The sequence below is a fragment of the Ammodytes marinus genome (genome assembly GCF_949987685.1).
Source record: "Ammodytes marinus genome assembly, chromosome: 23".
Taxonomy (NCBI): Eukaryota; Metazoa; Chordata; class Actinopteri; order Uranoscopiformes; family Ammodytidae; genus Ammodytes; species Ammodytes marinus.
Genome location: NC_137227.1, coordinates 15183748 through 15205267, shown reverse-complemented (window position 1 = coordinate 15205267; position 21520 = coordinate 15183748). Strand labels below are relative to the sequence as shown.

The 21520-nt window shown below is 41.1% G+C and overlaps 1 protein-coding gene across 2 annotated transcripts in view; it reads right to left on the bottom strand.

Annotated features, from left to right (window-relative positions):
* Positions 1-21489, bottom strand: part of capn1 (calpain 1) — a 29973-nt gene extending 8484 nt beyond the window's left edge. The window contains exons 1-8 of one of the 2 annotated variants that reach the window (XM_080052073.1): positions 21377-21489; positions 16092-16255; positions 14663-14964; positions 11644-11713; positions 9172-9290; positions 3209-3342; positions 1994-2162; positions 268-351 (exon numbers count right to left, since the gene is read on the bottom strand). In XM_080052073.1, the coding sequence (XP_079908199.1) occupies positions 268-351; positions 1994-2162; positions 3209-3342; positions 9172-9290; positions 11644-11713; positions 14663-14917 (831 nt within the window). In that variant the 5' untranslated portion in view covers positions 14918-14964; positions 16092-16255; positions 21377-21489. The remainder of the gene's footprint in view (positions 1-267; positions 352-1993; positions 2163-3208; positions 3343-9171; positions 9291-11643; positions 11714-14662; positions 14965-16091; positions 16256-21376) is intronic. The other variant, XM_080052074.1, reaches the window with a different exon arrangement.
* Positions 21490-21520: the final 31 nt, after the last annotated feature.

The following is a 21520-nucleotide window of genomic DNA, read 5'->3' as shown; positions in this document are numbered from 1 at the left end:
TCTCTTGGCCCATATTCCCCCACAACAAAAGATCTTTAAAGATTCCTTTCAGTGTTAATGTGTGTCTCAAAAGTGAAAGATAAGTGTTAGGAACAATCGAATTTCGAGGTAACAGTCATTAATAGATATGAGTTGAGAATTCACCAGTGATTTTATGTTCTCTTCCTTCTTTCACACTTCATATTTCTGAAAACAGGTTTTCCTGGCCGACGCAAAACTAACTATGGTGGCATTTTGAAGAGATTTTCTACATCCTGTTTGGCTCACCTCGTCCACACCGGTCACAGAGTAGGCGTGACCCTTCACCAGTTTCTTGAACGTGACGGCCTCTCTGTCCATCGCGCCGCTGATCTGAAAACGACAGAGCAGAGAGATGAACAGAGGTCAACAGAAATCTAAATAACGTGAAAAAAATTTCGTCAGTGACATCTGCCAAGGCCCACAGCGAGAAATCATCAATTAAGCCAAGACGACTGGTTGTTTCAACTCATTCAAACTCAGTCGTGACCACACCCGCAACGTGTGTGTGCATGTTTATGAGCGTGTGCGTATGTGTGTGTGTGTGTAACTCGATTTAGATGATATGCAACATGATGCCAGCCGCCAATGTGACAATAAAAATGAAAGTCTGCTGAAGTATCTATGCAGCCAAACTAGAGTTCACATTCATGAGCGAACCAAATGGGAATCATGACTTAAAGGCTAAATATTATGCTCATTTTAAGGTTCAAAATTGTTATTTGGGTTTCAACTAGAAACTGTTTTAATAGTGTAGTGTCCAATCAAACCATTTATATATTTCTCACAGTGCCATTGCTTAATCTCTTATTTTTAGCCTCTGTCTAAAACAGTCTGTCTCTTTAAGCCCAGCCTTCCAAAATGCACAGTGTGCTCTGATTGGCCCCTTCTCCACCCACTTATGATGTCATATGGGGAGAGAAAGCTGACTGGGTTTTTTGAACACAGCTTTTCTAATACAGTAAATCCAAACTTTCTTAGTTTCTTGCTGTGAATCTCCATATTCTACTCAGATTCATCATATTTGGTATTTGTCCTGTTTTAGGATGTTCCTATACCCTAGGGACACGTTTGGCAGCTTTTCCCTAACCCACAGTGAGACACACAGGGATGGCATAACGATTACATAAAGATGTCCTTCGAACAGACAGACAGACAGACAGACAGAGTTCAGTCCCCTCTGTCTGCAAACATCCATGTCACTGGAGCGACCTTGAACTCCTGCCAACTCCAACCCGTTATTTCCCCAATCTTTACTGCCCTCTACTGGTGATCCCACCCAAATCAAATCTACAGACATTTTACTTATTATTTACATATACTCTGTCAAAATATGACAGCACACTTGCTTATTTTTACTGTAATTTCAATGACTGAACAATGAAAGAAAAAGTTGGAATGTTGCGAATAAAGCAGAAATACAATTTAGGTTGTGTTTTTAGCACATTCTACGCATGAATTATCGATCCTTGAAGTTCTGATGTATTTTCCAGCTTAAAAACAATCTTGAACTTTCGATTTTATTTGTATTTTGTCTTTTTTCTCAGATTCAGGTATAAAACTAAAAACACAGTAAAAAAAAATTCTTCATTGTCATTAAACACATTTCTTATTATATAGAAAATATTAATTGTAACCGCTTTAAGACGAAGGAGCAGATCTGTGGTAAATTGTTAGATAGTTGAGAGTCAGTTCTCCATTTATAAACATGCACTTTGCATATTTTATACATATTATATATATTTGTGTATTTGTAGACACCTGTGCTTGTGTGTATTGTCTGCCAGGTAGCAACGCTGTGTTTTTGTTTGTTTTATGTTTGGACATGGCCTTGTCCTTTGTAATGCTGCTGCTCTATTCAATTGCCCCCTGGGGACAAATAAAGTTTTTTTGAATTTGAATTGAATTTAAATCTGGGAATTTTTTTTCCCAGATATTTGTATATTTTTGCATAGACAAACATTGCAGTACTGACGTCTATGGAGCAGCCCAGCAGGGATCCTCTGTCTATGGCTCTGCTGATGATGCTGTACAGGTCGGAGGGGGCCTTATTCAGATCGTACATCTCCGTCACTCCGCCTGTGAAGTCCTCGAATCCCTCGGACGTGCTTCCACCCGATAGAGCCTCGTAACAGCCATTTAACCTGGGACACACGACACAAGATTAATAAGGATTTAAAAATTGTTCAAGTCAATATTTGTATAAAAGGTATATGAGCGGGTGGCCTTAAAAGGTGCAGTCAGCGATTCTGGAGAATGCTTGTTGTCAAAATAATTTTGTCAAATCCGTGAATATCTCCTTTAGATCCGTAAAATAAACCCTGTACATGGGCATGTTGCTAGCTACGGTGGGCCACCTTTGTTTACATACCCTTTGTTTACATACCAATTTACAGAGCCTACGCTGTCTATTAATACCTTTTGTTTTCAGCACACACACAGTACAGACAGGTAGTGGACTGTAAGGAGATATTCACTGATTTGGAGAAAGAGTGATTTTGACAACAAGCATTCTCCAGAATTGCTGACTCCACCTTAAATGGAGGCCTAACGCAGAAGTAAAGAGAAAAATACAGCACAGGTCGATGTGAATTTAAGTGTATGCATATAAAAACTGCAGTAAAAAGACCAGATGTTTAGTGTAAATGTACAGAATCTTAAGTGTCAGCCAAGCCCTCCCCGCTCTACACTTCCATATATGAACTAAGTGTACCTAAGGACGTGCAGAGAAAGAGTAACAAAGCATAAATCTCACTCTGAGTCCTCATATTATAGCTGCTCGCCAACTGGGAAGTGAACTGAACTTGGCACACACACGCACTTCCTCAAACAATGCCGCCCTTTATAGCGGACAAAATGTCCAACTGAGACCATTAGCTGCCAAGTGAAGCAGCTGGAGTCCGAAGCTGCCTAATAGCTCCTGAGAGGGCTTTAAGATTTTATGAGTCGTGTTCCTCAACATCGAGAAACTCCACCAGCTCCAGCCATGAATAAGCCTTAAAAAGGTACAGTGTGTAATATCGGAATAGATAGCAACATCTAGTGCCGATATTCTAGTTTGCTACACTCCCCTCCTTTTAGGAGAATTTAAAGAAGCTACGGTGGCCTTCAAGGACAGTTACTTAAGCTTTATAGCTAGTTACTTAAGATGTAACTTTTTAAGATTTTTAAGATGTACATTTGGTCTTACTTAGCGTAGGCCTTTTCCAGCAGCGCGCTCCAGAACTCGGTCCCTTCTGCCGAGTGAACAAACAGCAGCTTCCCATCCTTGGCCGGCAGCCGGTCGTCGATCACCACCTCCACCCATTCGCCAAACTGCCAGAACTGTGTAAAAGACACAACAAAACTGACATGAAGGATAAGTAGCATTGCCCGCCTTTGTTTACTTGCTGTTAGCGGAGGTAATCAATCTAATACAAGACTAAATCCAGTCACGTTTAAGAACAGCTTGGAGGAACTGCAAAGGTTTTAATGTCCTTTAAATCTATCTGACAAGATAATGAATAAGAAAGGCAAACACTAGGAGTTTCAATGCAGCAGGTCTTTTCCACACATGTTGCTGTGCACCTGTTGGCCAGCAGGGGGCAGAAGGATCCAATGCAACATGTGAAAACAGTTAAAGGCAGAACCAGTTCAAAAGAGGTCACACTAGGCTGAAGTGAAAAGTGTCAGAGTTTCTGTTGTTGTTCTCTAGCAACGCAAAATAATAAAGAAAAATGGAAAACCTTACAGATGCCATCAGAGCTCTTGTTGAGACTTACTGGGAGCTTTGAGGAGCCAAGATTCAATATTGTGTTTAAAAGTTAATAGTAACATGACAAAATCAACAATGAAACGACAATGAGACATTAAACAAGTGGGAAAAATCATTGCTGCCTTTGCCGAAAAAAGACAAATGGCAAACTAGGAAACCCTCGGGACTCGTACAGAGACCTTGAGGCAGTTGCACGATCCTCATGCTCAAAACCAAGCGCTCATAATAATGCAGCGCTGCGAAAGACATATTTCTTTGTCAAATTGATTAGATTTGTAGGTCTGAGAAAAGATGGGGGAGGAAGCCGCAGGATAATTGCCAATTGGCCAATAAAATGCCACATCTGGTGTGACTGCATGCCTATGTGTGTTTGCATTTACATTACTTGCACTTCCCTTCAGTTAGCTTGTGTGTGTACGATTAAGATAATGATAGATGGATGGATGCTGCCCTGCAACGTTGAACCCCTCTCCTACGGGAGATGTCACAATACGGCTGACTGAGGACACCACAAAACAAGCAAACAAACACAAAAAAAGACATACACATACTCCAAACACACACACCCACACACACACACACACACACACACACACACACACACACACACACACACACACACAGGAGCAACACCCAATGAACTTTTACCACATCTGTGTCATGACTTGCAGTATTTTTAGAGCTTGAGAAATCCATCCAAATCTATTCAACAGAATGCTCAGTGAAACATGCATCGCTATAATAAGAACATAATAAAGGATTCTGCTGCCCCAGTTACAGTGGCGGTTTCATTTGTTTCCCCACTGTGATGGCTGAGATTGCCTTGTTTATAATTTATTCCTTGCGCTTTTGTCCACAAAGCCTCAATTTTTTTGCCTCGTCTTTCTGGCTATCCTCTCAAACAAATTAAGGTTCCCACTGCCAGGAGCACCCATGATTCAATTTAGGGATGAGTCATTAAGGTCTGGGCGGGTTTTATACCAAGGCTTAAAGGATACAAACTCGTACAAATAAAAAAGGGAGATCCCAGGAAGAAACAGCACACAAAACAGAGTGGGGAACATGTTTAGGCAGAGAAGAAGAAAAAAGATTAGAAACTGTAAAAGCCACACAGACAAGGGCTAAAACAAGAGAAAAATAATTTAACTGTGAATCTAGGACAGCAGCTCTTTCTTAGCTGGGCAGCTCTGAACAGCCATGTGTATTTGTTACGAGCCATTTAGCATGCATGATGCACATTAGACACGTGCATGCATTTACAAGCCTTCAGAGCAAAAATCAAAGTGTTACTTCCACTCATTCTAGCAGAGAGAGCAAGCTTACGTGCGTGCATGTGTGTGTGTCTGACTGTACAATGTGACAATGTGAAATGCAGAAAATTGAACATAGCGGCCCTGGAAGTAATCGGGTGGGGAAACAGGCCAAATATTCTGCTTTAACTGCTTTCTATGTAATTGAGTCACCAGCCCCATGCGTGTGTGTGTGTCTGACATTATTTATTGATCTTTCGATATCCGATGATTCAACCCTCACCCCGAGAACTGAAACGATTGCAGCATCTTTCTCGAGGACGCTTTGGAAAAGACACTCAAATATTTGTCATTGACGGATGGATTCCCCTACTTTGCTATAACCTAACCAGTGCGTGTGTTTGTGTGTGCGCGTGTGTGCGTGCGTGCGTGCGTGTGTGCGTGCGTGCATGCATGTCTAACAGCAGCCGTTTTGCTTTGTCTGCCCGTTTCTGCTACAATGGTGTCCATGACTGAGCAGTTGGGTTTGTGTGCATGTTTAAGTAATATGTATGAAATATGAAATGTATATGTGTATTCTGCATTGTAGGTCAGCTCCTGTGCATAACACACCTCTATTGATGTGTGAGAGCTTTCCCTATGCTCCCTGTTGCCTCATTCTCTCTCTATTTTTCCCTCTCTCCCTTTCCATGTCTCTCCCTCCCTCCCTCCCTCTCTCTCTTTCCCTCTATTGATGGGCTGCCAGTCTGGTTGGCACAAGCCTCGCTGCATCAGAAAAGAGCAGCTGACTCAACTCAAAGTGCTCTGTGACAAAGCAGGTTCAGAATTATTAGTAATTAAACATTTGATTATTCCTCGTATAAACCACAGAAAATATATATATCAATATCCAGCTGTTGGGGGATAAACCCTGATCAACACTTGATACAAGATGGTTTATTCGTTATGTGCACCACAATTACAGCAGCAGTCGTTGGCAATGAAATTCTTGATTCTCAGGCTCCATTCAACAATGCAATATTAAAAGAAAAACATTTGTTATATACTTGAGGAACAGAGCGGCAGTTTGGGCCAACCCATTTTAGTATTCACAGATGTCCCTGCTCTGCCCTCGAGCAAATTGAAACTCTTGAGACACGCTCGTTTAAAATCTGAGGTTTAGAGTATTTATCACACTCAGTCACAGATCGTGATGGAAGTGTGTGAGATTCGCAGGCAAACACTGCACTACAGCCCTCCCTGACCTTGTCAAGAAATGCAAAATTATGGAAGATAAGGAGTAGGTGGGGGGTGCCCTTAGCTCAGTTGGTAGGGCGTCCCCCCCATGGGCCTCAGCCAGCAGCGGACCCGGGTTCGATTCCAGCCCGCGGTCGATCTCTGCATGTCACTCCCCTCTCTGCCCCATTTCAACTCTGTCTCTATACTATCAATAAAGCATAAAAATGCGAGAAAAAAAATATCTTAAAAAAAAAGATAAGGAGTAGGCAAGAATCGATCTACTGTAGTCTAATATGCTCCTCTCTGAGGTTCAGATAAGTGTCAGATGAATCGTTTTCTTGTTTCTGGCACAACTTTGTCCCTCACAAAAGCTCTAGTGTAAGATCAAATGACTGTAGTTTGCGTGCCGTTATCTAAGACATGATGAGTGTTTGCTCAGAAAGTGGAAACTTATTCAAGCCGCCGTAGGAAAAAGGGACAAGTAAATTCTTGGAAATGCATATAGACCAAAGGCAAAAAGTCAATAAGAAAGAGGGCGGTTCAGACTGTAACGCACACCAGATCTAGCACATTGTTGGATTAATTGAAAATTACGTTGGGAAGAAAGCGTACGAGGTATAATGTCATGAACTGAAGCAACAAACCAGTAAATATTTGGTGGTACAATGGACATTTTTCCCAAGATTTTTCAACTTATATTTCACGCTATATAGCAAATAGCTGGGCTGACTGCCATCAGTACATATCAATATGTTATTTTTTTACAGTATATAATCAATACTTTGGCTTCTTAAATACATTAACTACAAGGATTGGTGGTACAATACTGTATGCAAGAATATTGATAAATTACCTTTGTGGGGTCGAACTGTTGCTAGTAAAAGTTTATGGAAATTCTGGTTGTAATAGGCAGATTCCTCTGAAACCAAAGTGAAAATTGCTTTCATTGTGGTTGTAAAAAATACAACAGTCAAATTAAACTTCTGAGAATTATAAACCACCGCTGCAAGATTTCCCTAACTGTGAATGACTGTGTTGTTCACTGCAGGTTAATAATCAGGCCAACACCTCTGTCACTGTTCCAATGTGTAGGTGTTGCCTTTGCATGTGTCCGGAGTCATTTGGATTTGTGTACAAAGCAAAGTTCAACTGATGGGGGCCAACGGTCGCACCACAGGCGTAGAATAAATAGAAAACTTGTGTCACAAAGCATAAGAACTGGTAACACTGGTCTACAATTGGAGACATCAGATGGAGGCTCAGTGTTTGATTGTTAACAGCAGTTGTGTCCAGATAGACATTTCCAGATATATTTTGTCTTCTCTAGGATTATGAATTCTATGTCTGATAAGGAAATGGGCGCTGGTCACTCGGTCACACACACAGGGGATTTTAACTGTGATTCAAATGCTCCCAGGTAACGTTTATTGACTGAGGTTTGACTGGGTGTGGATCTGAGGGGTTACTTATCTTGGATGACTCAGTCTGGTCATAGGTCGTGCAGTGAAATTATGGGAAGGGAAGGGAAAACTTAAATTATTCAATGACTCACTTGTTCAACATATCAGGCACAGCTCAAATAGAAACTTCCCATCAGGACTACAAATGCTCTATCAATATTAGGGTAATCTGGTCATTAGATTATCTAGGCATCTTCCTGCTACTGCCAGATTTTGACAAATCATGTTACAAAATGTATGTATGATTTACCATTACAATATAAGTCAGTAAGGTGATCTTCAAGGAAAAAAATACAGATACAAAGGAGTAGAGAGAAAATGCATTATTGGAATTGGCAAACAATAGTATTTGGGATCTTCCGGGGGCTCAGTTTCAAAACAGAACTAACATATTGCATCCAACCACAACAGGAGATCAACATAGTCTTTCACAGAAGCACTAATTCTGCTTGTAATGGATACAGTGTGCAGTTAAACACAACTACATACAAAAGAATGCAAAAAAATATATAAAAAAAAATCATATTTTCCATTTAGTTTTGAACTTAAACTACTTTTCATTTCACTGTTACTGCTTACACAACTGGTGCTAACAGGATATGACACAACAGGAAGCGTTGGGGCAGAAAAAACTAAAATGACGTGAGCTGGCACAAAACTGCTGGCTACCATTCGCTCTCTATGGTTGAACAAAAGGTGTCTGATTTCCAATTGCAGGAAAATGTTGCTAAAGAGAATAGAAATCAGGTTAGGCCAAGGTTCAGTCTGCAAATCTAAGAAAGGACATTTGAATTTAGCCTAGAGTATTATGCGATGGCCATCTACAGCGAATGCAAGTGTCAAATAAATGAACTATGCAGTTATCAGTAACACCTGAGATTTTCCCTGTGTTTCAATACCCATACTTTCTGCTATTTAGTATGGTAGAAAAAAGATTTAGGATGTCCCAATTCTTTTGGTCAGATTTAGTATGCTTATAAATACCCAGATGCCATCTACATCTGGCCGAGATTTTTAAGTTTTGAAATCAGCATGCTATTCGGGCGATTCTGACCCACAATTCAGTGCGCACTGAAGTGACGGCACTTCGACAGATCCTCGGTATTAAAACAACCAGGATATACGGATGAGGCAAATTCAAGGCTCAATGTTATGATGAAATAAATGAGTTTAAGTATGTCCCACTTGTGTTCCTACTGCATGCTAACTAGATTATTTTTATGATCAGCTGTAGCATGAAAAATAGGAAAAAAAGAAAGAGTATGTGATTTGGAACGCAGGGCAGTTCTATATTTATAGAAAAATGTCAGCTCCTACGTTGATCTACTTAATTCTAACGTCAACAACTGGGAAGTTACAGTGATTTGGACAACAAGGAAGCACAGTTGAGCCGAATGTGGAAGGCCATGTTTGTTTGGTTTCTATCTACAGAAGTGTACAATGCAAATGCAGGGAGTGGAGCTGTTGTCACCTGGAAGTGGAAGATGCCGGCGTATCCCTGCTTGAAGCTCTGTCCGTGAGGCACCACTCTGTGCAGGAGGTCCTCATTTAATGTCAGCGAGGCAATGGCCGCCAGCAGCCAGCAGTCACCTGAGGACACACACACACACACACACACCACAAGTTATTTTACAACAGATCAGTCCTGATGACATATTATTTAACTCAGACGTACTGTGATACATTTCAATTGCATGTAGACAAGCATCACAGTTGGTTGTTCTGTTTTTGGTAAAAAAAAATGTATTACAAATCTCAAATCAAACTGATTCCTATATCTATCAAAATACAATGTATTCTTTTTAATTACTCAAGGGATCATACTAGCTTATAATTTATGTATATTTTATTTTTTTAGGAGTGGAATCGCACCGGTAAACTTGTTGTACAGGTCATATTTTTCCTATTTCCCACAATCCCAGGTTTCTGGCTGACAAAAGGCAAACACAGACATACTGTATAACTAAACACACGCAGACACATAAAGACAAGCAAAAAACTAAAACCTGAACAGTAGCATCAACTTTCAGGTAATAATTGGCACACACAAATATATGACAAGCAAAGGTCTGATTCACTCAGGCCACTGTGAGAAACAACTTAAATTGTCGGCTTAGTGGGAACACGCTTGTAAAACTGGAATCCACCTATTGACAGCGCAGTAAAGGCAGGTATGTTTGAACAAGCTTCGCCATGTGTGGGAAATGGGAGAGGCGGTTGTTCCCCTTGCCTTAAAGAGAGGGGCTTAAACTGCCACAGCTACACAATAAGTCAATGAAAGTAGGAATCACACAAAGGATAGTTTATACGATATATTGACTTGCAAAAGTATCTCGGGTAGAGGACAGGAGCAGGCAGGCAGACGTGGTTTTAATTTGTTTCTTTTTTTCTGTGGTTTCAGCACAAATGCAGGCTGTGGTGTGCAGATCTAGATGAGCTCGTCAAAACACAAAAACGCAGTGGTCGCTGTTGTGTTATCTGAGAACGTTGATGCCAACTTTCTGTTTCATTTCTAGGGACTAGTGTTACATCTACTTCTTTTAGTTAATGATACACAGTCCATACTCAAAGTAAACAGAGATAAAAGCAAAAGTTTGTTTCACTTTTATATTAAAATCACATCCATCATATAACTTACCACTATACCATATAGTGGGTCGTCTATCTAACAGATAACTTGCACTGATAAACAGAATACAGGCTTGTGCAATTTAGCTGTACAACAAAGCAGGCCATTGTGTTTTTTTGGCTCAACACTTTTATGGTTATTGTCCTGCAATTCCGCCCCTCTACTGGCAGTGAGGTTGGTTGGGGGTTTAGGTATAGGCTTTAGTATCGCATATTTAGAAGAGGGAAGCCAGAGTCAGAGACACTCAAACAGAGGGAGAGGGTGGCCTTGTTTACAGATGAGGCAGAGCAACAAAGCATGAATTATACATGTAGCTCTGTGTCGAGCGGGAAACATCCCAGGCAATGAACTGCCACTGGTAATGATGAACTGACTGTTAACTCTCCTCCCTTTTCTGCCTCTCTGTGAGTCTATGTCTGGATTCAGTTCCCTCTGTTGACTGTGATGGGGGGGAAAAAAATAAACCTATGTACCAGGGCATGTTGACCAAAGAGCTCAGCTTTAATAACACACCTAGAGACAACCACACACAAGTCCTGACACACAAAAATCTTGGCTCAAAATAATAATAATAATTATTATTATTAAAATGATTGGGTACTTCACTGTCTTTAAAAAGTATTTAAGTAATGCCTATCTAGTCTGGAGTCTCTTCATACCAGGGTGTAAAGAAGAGATGCAATTTGTTCTTTTTTAAATCCGTCTCTCACAAGGCCTGAATACACCATTAGCCTAATGACTATTCATTTCTCCTTATTCTGTTTAAGTATGCAAATGGCTAAAAGGTTATATGGATGTACATATGCCGTATCATAAGATAAATAGTTTAGACAGACACTTAGAAGTGCGCTTGTTTCATTGTTTGACATGATTCATGGGGCACAATGACCTCATGGACTTGGATCAAAAAGAACCTCTGCAAACTACTCTTGATTTTTTTGACATTTCTTGACGGCTGTATTAATCTACTCGTCCAACTCGACCCTTTCTTTTTGTGACATGTCAAAATGTGTAAAAGGTCTATTATCCCCCGCCTTGGTCAAATGTTTTAGTATCTGACTCGAGGACAAAAAGAGGAAAATCTTGGGAGGATAACGAGAATAAATATGAAAATGCAAATCATGCTCTTAAGATTTGCAACCTGGCAAGCCTCCAGTCCATCACCTGTTTCCTTTGGCTCCTGTTGGCATTTCTCACTTTGACTTTTCCACCCGACTGACTCCGAGCTACAGTCTCTCCTCTCCTCTATACAGTACCGTGACAGCTGAATCATGCAGTAGTAGCCTAGTAACAGGGAACAGTTGGCAGACTCACCCAGAGCGCCCTGACAGATGTCTGTGCGAGTAGCTCCATCCACGATGAACTCCGGGCGAACGCAGAGATCCTGTTGAGGCGAAAACAAACGAGAGCAATTAGGGCAACGTTTGCCTTTGGACACACACGCACATGTTGGATTTACTCCCCTAGTGCTGACTGTGCTGTTTTTGTTGTGCAAAGGGCTCAGACTATGGACATTACACAGTATATGGTTTGTATTGGTTTCAACAAAAGAAACTGAAGACCTCCACGTTGCTATTTGGTTGTTTTTGATACCACTCAGTTTTATCTCTATGTGCGTGAAGTATAGTGAAAAGTCCAAGCGAACCCTTCTCGTTTCGATTTGAAAAATGTGAAAACATTACAATGTGGTACCTGCACCATGCTATTCATATCCAAAAGCGAGCTTTGAGCTAGCACAAACTTCTGAGATCCTAACTTTGTTGGTCAATAAATAGCTCCTGAAACCCGCAATGTTTGGTTCTCAGATGAGTGTTGCTTTATCAGTGCCCAAGATACAACACATAGTGTATATTAGACAGTACAAGTTTCTAGTTGTTCAAATATTTATTTTTTAACATTCATCTTAACTAGGCAAGCTCCTTGCACTTGCTTCTTGTCTTTGTGCTAAAGTAAAAAACAGAATCTGCTCTGAATAACACTGATTGAAGTTGAAATGCCCACATCTGAATATTAAATGACTTCTATAATAGTAAAAATGATAGCTAATTAAAATAGGGAAAATAATAATATTTTATCAAGCATATTTCTTTATAAACACAAGGCTGCTTCTTAAAAAATGCAAAGCTCAAATTAACACCTGACTCTTTGAGGACGCGTGGTGATTGTATTATACATAATTTCAGGCAAACAATGTTGCATTGCAGTGTTTTTTGTTTCCCAAAATGCCAAGCTTCATACAGCGTCTTCTGCTCTGCGTGTTGAGCGTGAGAAACCCCACATGAAGCTATAAAAAGAAATATTCCATTTATCCTGATGGTGCCACACACACACACAGCTGCACAAAAAACATAAGGCACAGGGTTGAATTCACACAGTATCAGACATTCACACACACACACACAAGCTAAAAGTTCACCTTTTCAGGCTCACCCAGAGGACTGAATTATTTTAGGGGTAAATGTGAACCGAATGAATTCTCCAATGCAGCGTGAATATGACAGATCCTGTGTAAAGTAAAAAGGGCTCATGCATTATAAAACCTTTTTTTTTATTCATTATTTTGGGAAAAAGATGCGATCCTTGGGAAGCATTAGGCTACAGACCCGAAAAGACACACACACACACACAAAGAGAAGCTCTCACACACTCAAATGTGAGTAGCAGAGTTGAGCTATTAGGCTGCAGTCACGCTGGTCACCACGACCCCGAGATGGCTTTTATAACAGCACGACTCAGGCTCCTCGCGGCCCTATTACTCGACTGACAACTACGAGCCGTCACGACATGTACAAATCAAACTGTAATGAGAGTGTGCTGTCTCCAAGGCTGCCGTGATAACACCTCGTCAAGACAGGCCCACACTGTTCTCCGGTGTCATATTCTACTACAGGGGGGCACCCTGGTGTTTTAATAGAATAGCCTATAGCAAAAAACATCCTTGGGACAGACATCCTTCTCAATCAAGGGAGCTAAGGTATGAAATTAATTGCCAACCGAGCTAAAAGCAATACAAAAATGTAAAGCTTTTTAAAGATAAAGTGAAGTTTTTTTTTCACTGATAGTCAGACTTGTAGTCACATATAGGGGGGGGGGGGACAGTAAAGGTGTAGCCTATGTGCCTTGTCATCTTTTATACAGTATGTGCTTGTAGGTTTTTTTATTTGGCTTTTTCATATGCATTTTTTATGAATGTTTAAAAGCCCTTTCCGGGGACAGGCATTAGAAGTAGGCATTAGCTATACATTCTGTGATGCTGTAAATACATACAAGTTTTCGGGCGATACAGTAGCTACACAGAAGCATAAGAATCCGATAGAGGAGGAAATTGTTTCACGCTCTCTTTCTCTGAGACACTTGCAAACCTGCTTAACTGGACTCCTGGCTGCCGTTTTGGGATCATTAAAGTAATATCTACCAATCATTCGTGACAGAAATTTCAGTTGCCAAGCAACAGATGACATTTAAGTCTGCAAGGAAAGATCCTTAGGGATGTAGAAAGTATCATAGCAGAGCAGTTGGCCACACAATGAATGTTGAGTCGTTATCTGCTCACTCCAGAAGTCATCAGTCAGTGTTAAACAACAAGAATGAGGTTAGTGTCATTGCTTCCTTCACAGCTTTCTCACAAACTCTAGAAGTTAAACGGCCACACCTGCTTTTCTGTATGTTCTTGCCCCGTGTCCTACAACACCCGCATTCTAGGACTATACAGTTCCTCCTTATTACATAAGAGGACAGTTGTGCAAAAGATACAGTTGATTTTAAAATGTTTTCTATATTTTCCATGTAACCATTGAGTTATTTATATAATGTGCTATGAAAAATAATGTTTGATATTTTTAAGGCATTCAAGTGAAAGTTGGATGCTGATATCAACGCTTTATTGTTGGGAAATCATATCTAGTTGTAAAACAAAAAAAAATACATTTACAAGCTTATTAAAAAAGGTTGCAGTTTGGTAAGATGTTGGGGGCTCTCCAAAAATAATTGAACACACGAACTGCTAATGCTTCTACTAAAGCAAAAGCAGCTGTGTTACCAAACAAATGTTGTGTAACTTTGACAACAACAAAAAGCAAAATGACTGAATCACCATGTCAATGGACCTGTTACAGTGTGTATGCAAGTTGAAACTAGTCGCCTAATACATTTTAGATAAGTATATTAGTATTATTGGGTTTGTTGAGCATGCTTTTTTGGTGCCCTTCTTTGATGCTTCATCTGTATGATTCTCAAAACTCAAAACTAATGATAATGCTACAGCTAAGTCACATCTTCAGCAAATTTACTCAGACCTACTAGACTTCTCTGACCCCCCCTTCCCCTCTCTCACCGTGGGCCTCATCCAGCGGGTTCCCTGGGTCTTGGAGGACCTCGGCCCGAGTTCGTCGAATCCCAGAGACGATGTGGCGCACGGGAACAAGTTATCCTCAAACAACTTTCCGCTGCGTTGGCACTGGGCCCTCAACTGCTCAAAGTCCTGACCCAGAAACTTCACCGCCTTGTGGTTCTGTCCCAGGCCTTCATCACGATCCCATTGGCTCCTCAGCTTGGCCGCCATGCCCGTAGCGTAGATGGGCTCCTCCATCCTGAGCCAATAGCTTTGGGGGTCAACTGTCACTCTCTTCTGTGGAACTACAATAAGATGTGAAGATGGGTCAACAATTAAAAAGAGTCTGCAGTTAGCTTACAAAATGTATTTACTCTACATGCAATACTTAGTATTTAATTCTACCATCATAAATCAGAACTAAATTATTTTGAGACACCTTGAACCAAACGTAACTCTAGATTATGTGTACAAACAAAACTGTGGGCCCTGCTGATGTAAGCACCAACAGTGAAACAGTACATTTCCAGGTAGCTTTCCAACTTCAAAATGATTTCAGATATCCAATTTTCCTCTGAGGAAAGTTTGTCTATTCAGTTTTGAAGAACACACCCTAGAAATGTTCCTGTTACGATCCTGCCTGGGCCTCAAGACCTTGGTGGTTTTGTTCTCCCCTTTCCCTTGTCTGATTGCAGGGTTGGAATCAGGTGTGCAGGCACCAGCATCCACAGCTGCCACCAATCTTCTAATCTACTGCTCTACTTATACCCGGTTCAACCTTCCAGACACTGCCAGATTGTAAACTCTGTTACCCAGTCAGTAACTCTCCAGCCACCTAGACCTTTTGTAGTTCCGCCTGCATTTAGCTTGTTGCTAATATTGTTCTTTTTTGCCACAGTCCTCCAGCCTGACTCCTGCCACCAGCTCCAGCCCTCGTCAGCCAGCTCTCCCTCCCTGGACCCCCCTGCCTGCCTCAGCTCGTCTCCCCGGATTCTCTCCTTGGCACTTCTCCCTGGACCCCCATGCCTGCCAGCCCCTCCGGAGCTCGGCCCAAAACCCCAGATTCCTTCTAAATAAACCCTCTTAAACTGGTACTGTCTCTGCGCCTGTGTCCGCCCTGTCCAGCCGTTACAGTTCCATTTCTCTGACACACCCAAAGTTACATAGTGCACCTTTAATGACGCAACTGTGGCCTACTGTAGCTAGTGTTTTGATATGAATCACTGTGGCAGTGCTGATGTAAATCTGGTGTAAGGTGTGAATTGGGTCAAGTCTGGACCGTAAATCAGAGTGAAACATCAGTAGGCATTAAGAAGCTATCAAATATTGAGTAGACCAGGCTGCTGCTTGGTTGCGGTACTTGTGGTTTCAGCTGTATAGCTGTATACTTCCAATGTAATTACAATAACAAGTGTATAGGGGCTCAACATGCATAAATAAAGCTTTACAGGCTCTGGAGCGAGATGTCCTTCCTCACAGGGAAGGCGGGTCCTGTCCCAACCAATCACAGGTTTGCTGCTATTTATTATTTTGTCCAGATGCCAATGTTGAGTTGCTGGGGTTTCCCTCCTGCCTCGTTCCACCGGCAGCAAAATCCTACAAAAAAAAAAGAAGGTAAATACAGAGCGGAGAAAGCATATAGACATACAAGTCCATACATTGCTCTATACCTGAGACAATGGCAGCAGCTGTATCCGCCCTCTATATACGTGCATTCATGGTGTAAAAAGGCAAATGAGCCCTGCCTGTTCCCTTTCAGTCAACCATATACACAAACACACGCTCGCCATGCATAGCGAAGGGATTAGTCACAATACAGGGTTCAACATAACTTTTTTTTCCTACTGGCCTGCCGGGCCAGTGGATCCGAGTTTTACTGGCCCCTTGTATATTTTCACTGGCCCTGCACACACTTTTTTTTTCTTCATAATTTAGTGTCAATAATTATAATACCTGTATTAGAAAAATAAAGAAAGATAACCAGATCTAAAGGGAATATCTATACTGTAACAGTATAGATATTCCCTTTAGATTTGGTTATTTTTCTTTTAGTTAATTATATGAAATGTTGATATTGCTCATACACACAATATAAAACCAGGCAAACATATTGAATTAGAAGCCTACAACTGAAAGTATGTTGAAAGAGTCGGCCAGTATTTTAAAGTCCAGTAGTTTGAAGGTTGTTTTTATTCTTGAATTTGGGCAGTTTAATGAATAGTTCACCTGCAGAAGTCATGTTCAAACATAAAAAATAAATAAGAGATGAAGGTCTGATCATTCTTTGTGGTGTGGTAGGCAGTTTTTATTACTTTCTCTATATGCATTAGGGATGTGAATGTGTCGACCGAATGACCGGTTTTCCACTTTCGCTCAAGTTGACTTTAAAAATAGAATACAAATCCGAAAATCAGTGGGTTATGCCGTTTTTTTAATGGGAGATTTCACCGTGTATGTGAGTTCACGTCTGGTCGTGAGCGCGCTGCAGCAGTGTCACTTCTCCATGAAGTGTCAGCTTCACATATAAGAGTCCGGTGTGGGACCATTTTTTCAAACTATTGATAAAAAACAATGCAGTGCAAAATATGCAGCATAAGTTAAACGCTCGTCTAAGACTATGACGTTAAATCACCTTAGAAACACACAATGCCTTCGTCCGATCACAGCAGCGTTTCACCGTGTGATCTCGCCAGCGAGTGAGCCGCCGCGCAGATGAACTGTGGTTTGTGGCTAAAATAATAACCGGGGATATTCTCCCCGTTAGCGATTTCAATGGGAAAGACTTCCGCGATCTGATTGAATGTCTCGAGCCTGAAAACACAGTGCCAAACTGCGCGACTATAGGAACTGTACAGTGAGCGGAGTCCCTCCGTTCGTTTCTGTCTACAACCGACACAATCACCGGAGACGCATTCACAGCGTTTAAAGAACGCCTCTCATTTGTATTACCATTGGGGCTTGGATGCAAATATTGTAACATTACGGCGGCAGATAAAGGAAAAGCGCAGTTATCATTTTCTGCGCCTCAACCTCTGCTGTGGGAAGAAAGAAAGGGGGCAAAGCAAGTCGATTGATTTGTCGACTCGCAGGCGGACGGTAGGCAGCTCTGCCAACGGTGCCTGTCAAAACGCCCACGCATCGGTTGTCCACTGGCCTTTCATTAAAAAATATATTTTATATTAGGTTTATTATATTGAGTCTTAAATAAACACTGCTTTCATTACGACTCAGAACGCGCATTTCAATGAACCATGATGTAGTCTACAAAAAGATACTGAACTGTGATTGGCCAGTCACTGGCCCGGGCGGGACAGTGACTGGCCAATCAACTTGCCCTGCATATGATTTTACTGGCCCCGGGCCATCGGGCTATACGTTATGTCGAACCCTGACAATAGGCGTATCAGTGCCACTTTTACTGTATGCTGCTGAATGTGCAGACAGTGTCAGTAAGAAGCTTGTTAGAGTCCATGATTAATCACAAAGGTGTATAAATGAAGTGTTGGATTGTGTGTGTGTGTGTGTGTGTGTGTGTGTGTTTACTTGTACATGCTTCTTTGTGAGGACCAATGTAAGCTTTTCACCATTGTAGTGAGGACATTTTTATCAGTCATTCAATGGCCTGTTTGAGGGTTAAGACTTGGGTTTAAGGTTAAGGTTAGAATAGGTTTAGGTATGTGTAAGGTTTAGGGATAGGCCAATTACTTTACATGATTAAGTTTAGGGTTAGGGGATAGGGAATGCATGATGTTAATGAGTGTCCTCACAAGTATAGCCGCACAAACGTGTATGTGTGTGTTTGTGTGTGTGTTGGTGTGTCTGTGTGTGTTTTCTACATGTCTTGATGCAGACAGTGAAAGCAGTGAGAGTCCCACAACAAGCAAAAGCTCTCTCCAACTCTTTAATCAAGCAGAATGAGGAAGTGTGAACGAGTCATTAGTGCCGTCGAGGCTCTTGACAGAACTGGAGCGTTGTGACACAGTTCATTTCAGTTCCAGCGTCTGTTGTAGTCCTCAGTTTGCTCCTGTCTGTCTCTCTCTTTCTTTATCAAACAAAGAGACACAGACGGTCATGAAACTGGCAGGTTTATTTTTAACATTGCTCCTCCTGTATTTTTCAGCCCTCCACTATCCGAACTGAACACTCTTCCTGCTTCAAAACATTGACGTCGCTCTCTTCAACAGAAGTGGAACACAGTTTTTTAAACTCTCACTGGCTCAGAGGTTGCAGTGGTGCATTCCCTGCTACAGTTTCCACCGCTGGCTGTAAACCACGCCCAATAAAAGTTTGAGAATTGTTTTTCCTGCTAACAGCCAGACAGCAGAACATGTAGCTACAACAATACGTTTCCAGGTCTGCAGCAGAATTTTACAGACTTGTTTAAAGAAAACAATAACCCCTAAGCCTAAAAATACATTATGCTATATATTTTTACAAGATTTGTTACTAAAAATACTCTTACGGATGCTTTTATACCAGTATTAGTATCATAACTACTATTCACAACTCAATACCTTTTTGTTCAGTTCTTATGCTTTTAATCTTCAAAATTGTATTGTATTGAATGTTTTGAAATGTAACATCACTAGCCTTACTTTATCTAAAAATTATGTTGCTATTAATACAGATACCACCACCACTGTGTGTATGATGTTTGTGACTTCTGTCATACAGTACAAATGCACAGCCACTTTGAACTTAAAACATACATAAAGAGACCCTGTTTATTTATGAAATCAGCATTCAAATCAGGGTTGTAACATGACTGTATAACATGTTTCACTACCATTCCAAATATTCTCTGCTGTGTGTTATCGGGGCGCACTCTGACTTCAATCTGGCTACGATTAATATTTGATTTCCCAACACATGAGAAAAACACTTAAATAACCCCCTTACGTGCAAACACAGGCACAGACACACACACATAACCACAGATATCCTCCACCTCAGTGCAGGTATGACATGCATTAGAAATGACAAGAAGTAGACTGCTCATCCAGACACACAAGGAAAAGCTTTTTCTCAACAGCAGCTATAGTGCAAAAAAGAAGAGCAGAAAAACACTGTATCTAATTTGAATAGATGAGGAAACTAAACAACTCTATGAAAAAAAAATCTGCTTACCAAAACCATCTCGACTATTGTTTACGAGTTATGTAAACAATAGTCGTACTTGCAAAGCATCAGAATGATAATTCCTCCATAACAAAGCATGTGATGAATTGTTTGCAGCAATATGCAACCAACAAGATCAAAGTCATCTGGTGCCTTTGGTAAATAAGGAATTAGGTTACATACATATTGTGCTATTATTAGCCGTTATTATGTAATCGGAGAGTTAAGGGGGTGACACATGAGTTTTAAACAGCCTAGGCTCTGTAAACGGGCATGTCGCAGTGGAGTGGTTTTCCTCCTCACGAACCGCCGAGGGACACACAGCGCTCCCAATACATCCTGATTGTGACTGAGCAGTGCCTCTGTGTGTGTGTGTGTGTGTGTGTGTGTGTGTGTGTGTGTGTGTGTGTGTGTGTGTGTGTGTGTGTGTGTGTGTGTGTGTGTGTGTGTGTGTGTGTGTGTGTGTGTGTGTGTGTGTGTGTGTGTGTGTGTGTGTGTGTGTGTGTGTGGCTTGGGAGAGGAAGCTTTTCTGACTCTGGTGTATTTCTGCACGCAGGCACAGTGGGTTGGGAGGCGGGGATTCATATTCCAAACACAGTGAAATAAGATATCCAACGTGTTTGCTTTGAAAACCATGGAGAAGAAAATATACCCGCAGATAAACCAGACACACACAGTGTCCAATGCATGGGGAAGGATACATGCTGACTCTTGGAGTGATCTGTATAGAGGAATAAAGAAAAAGGCTAGTGCAAGATGTAGATAACACTTATTCTACTTTAAATGAGAAGTCAGCGATTAAGGAGAATGCTTGTTGTCAAAAACAGTGATTATCTCCTCACGATGTGCTTCCTGTCCGTGTTGTGTGTGTGCTCTGTTGTTAATACACAGCCTCTGTAAACTGGTATGTAAACATAAGGGAGGCAGCCCACCATAGCTAGCAACATGCCCATTTACAGAGCCTAGGCTGTGTATTATCACTGAAATATTTTTTTTTCAGAGCAAACACAGTAGGCCTACGGACAGCCAGGTAGAGGATGTGATAGTCACTGATATTGACAAAAAGCCTTCTCCAGAATCGCCGACTGTACCTTTAAATAATAGTGAATATATATCAGGTAACTTCAATGTGCATAGGCTGTAATATTTTTAGATGTCTACTGTATGTCTCACACTGATAAAGCATGTGGGCTAGTCCTAATGGTAGGTGTGGTCCCTGAGCGGAGATACAATGTCCAGCTGACAAACTGAAACTTTTTCTGAAGTTGACAAACACGAACATCTGCGAGGGGAAAAACATTTCCTTTAAACCAAATTAAAATATCCGCAAACATCAAGCTAAACCAAATGCAAACCATTAAAACAAGAGATTTTACGCAAAGAACCAAACAAAATACGCGCTACATTTGCAAATTCTTCTCGGCGTGAAAGTTGGAACAGACGCAAGAGAGTTCGTTTTACATGCTTGGCCACAGACAGTACTCACGAAGTTCAAGCCCAGGAAAAAACAAATTTTCAGAACATGATTTCAAAAGCATTTGAGATGGAGGCAAAAAGTCAAACGAGTAGCCTATAGATAAAGTAAATCTTTATATTTACCTTGCTTGGGGATTCCTTGTAAAGAGGCAGTTATTTAGACATTCAGTTTGCTGCTTGACTTCCTACTAGTTTTCGTCCCCTCCCCTGCTCTCTAGCAGCAGCGCTTATTCTTCAGAAACGCCCTGCTGCCTCAGCTGTGATCTA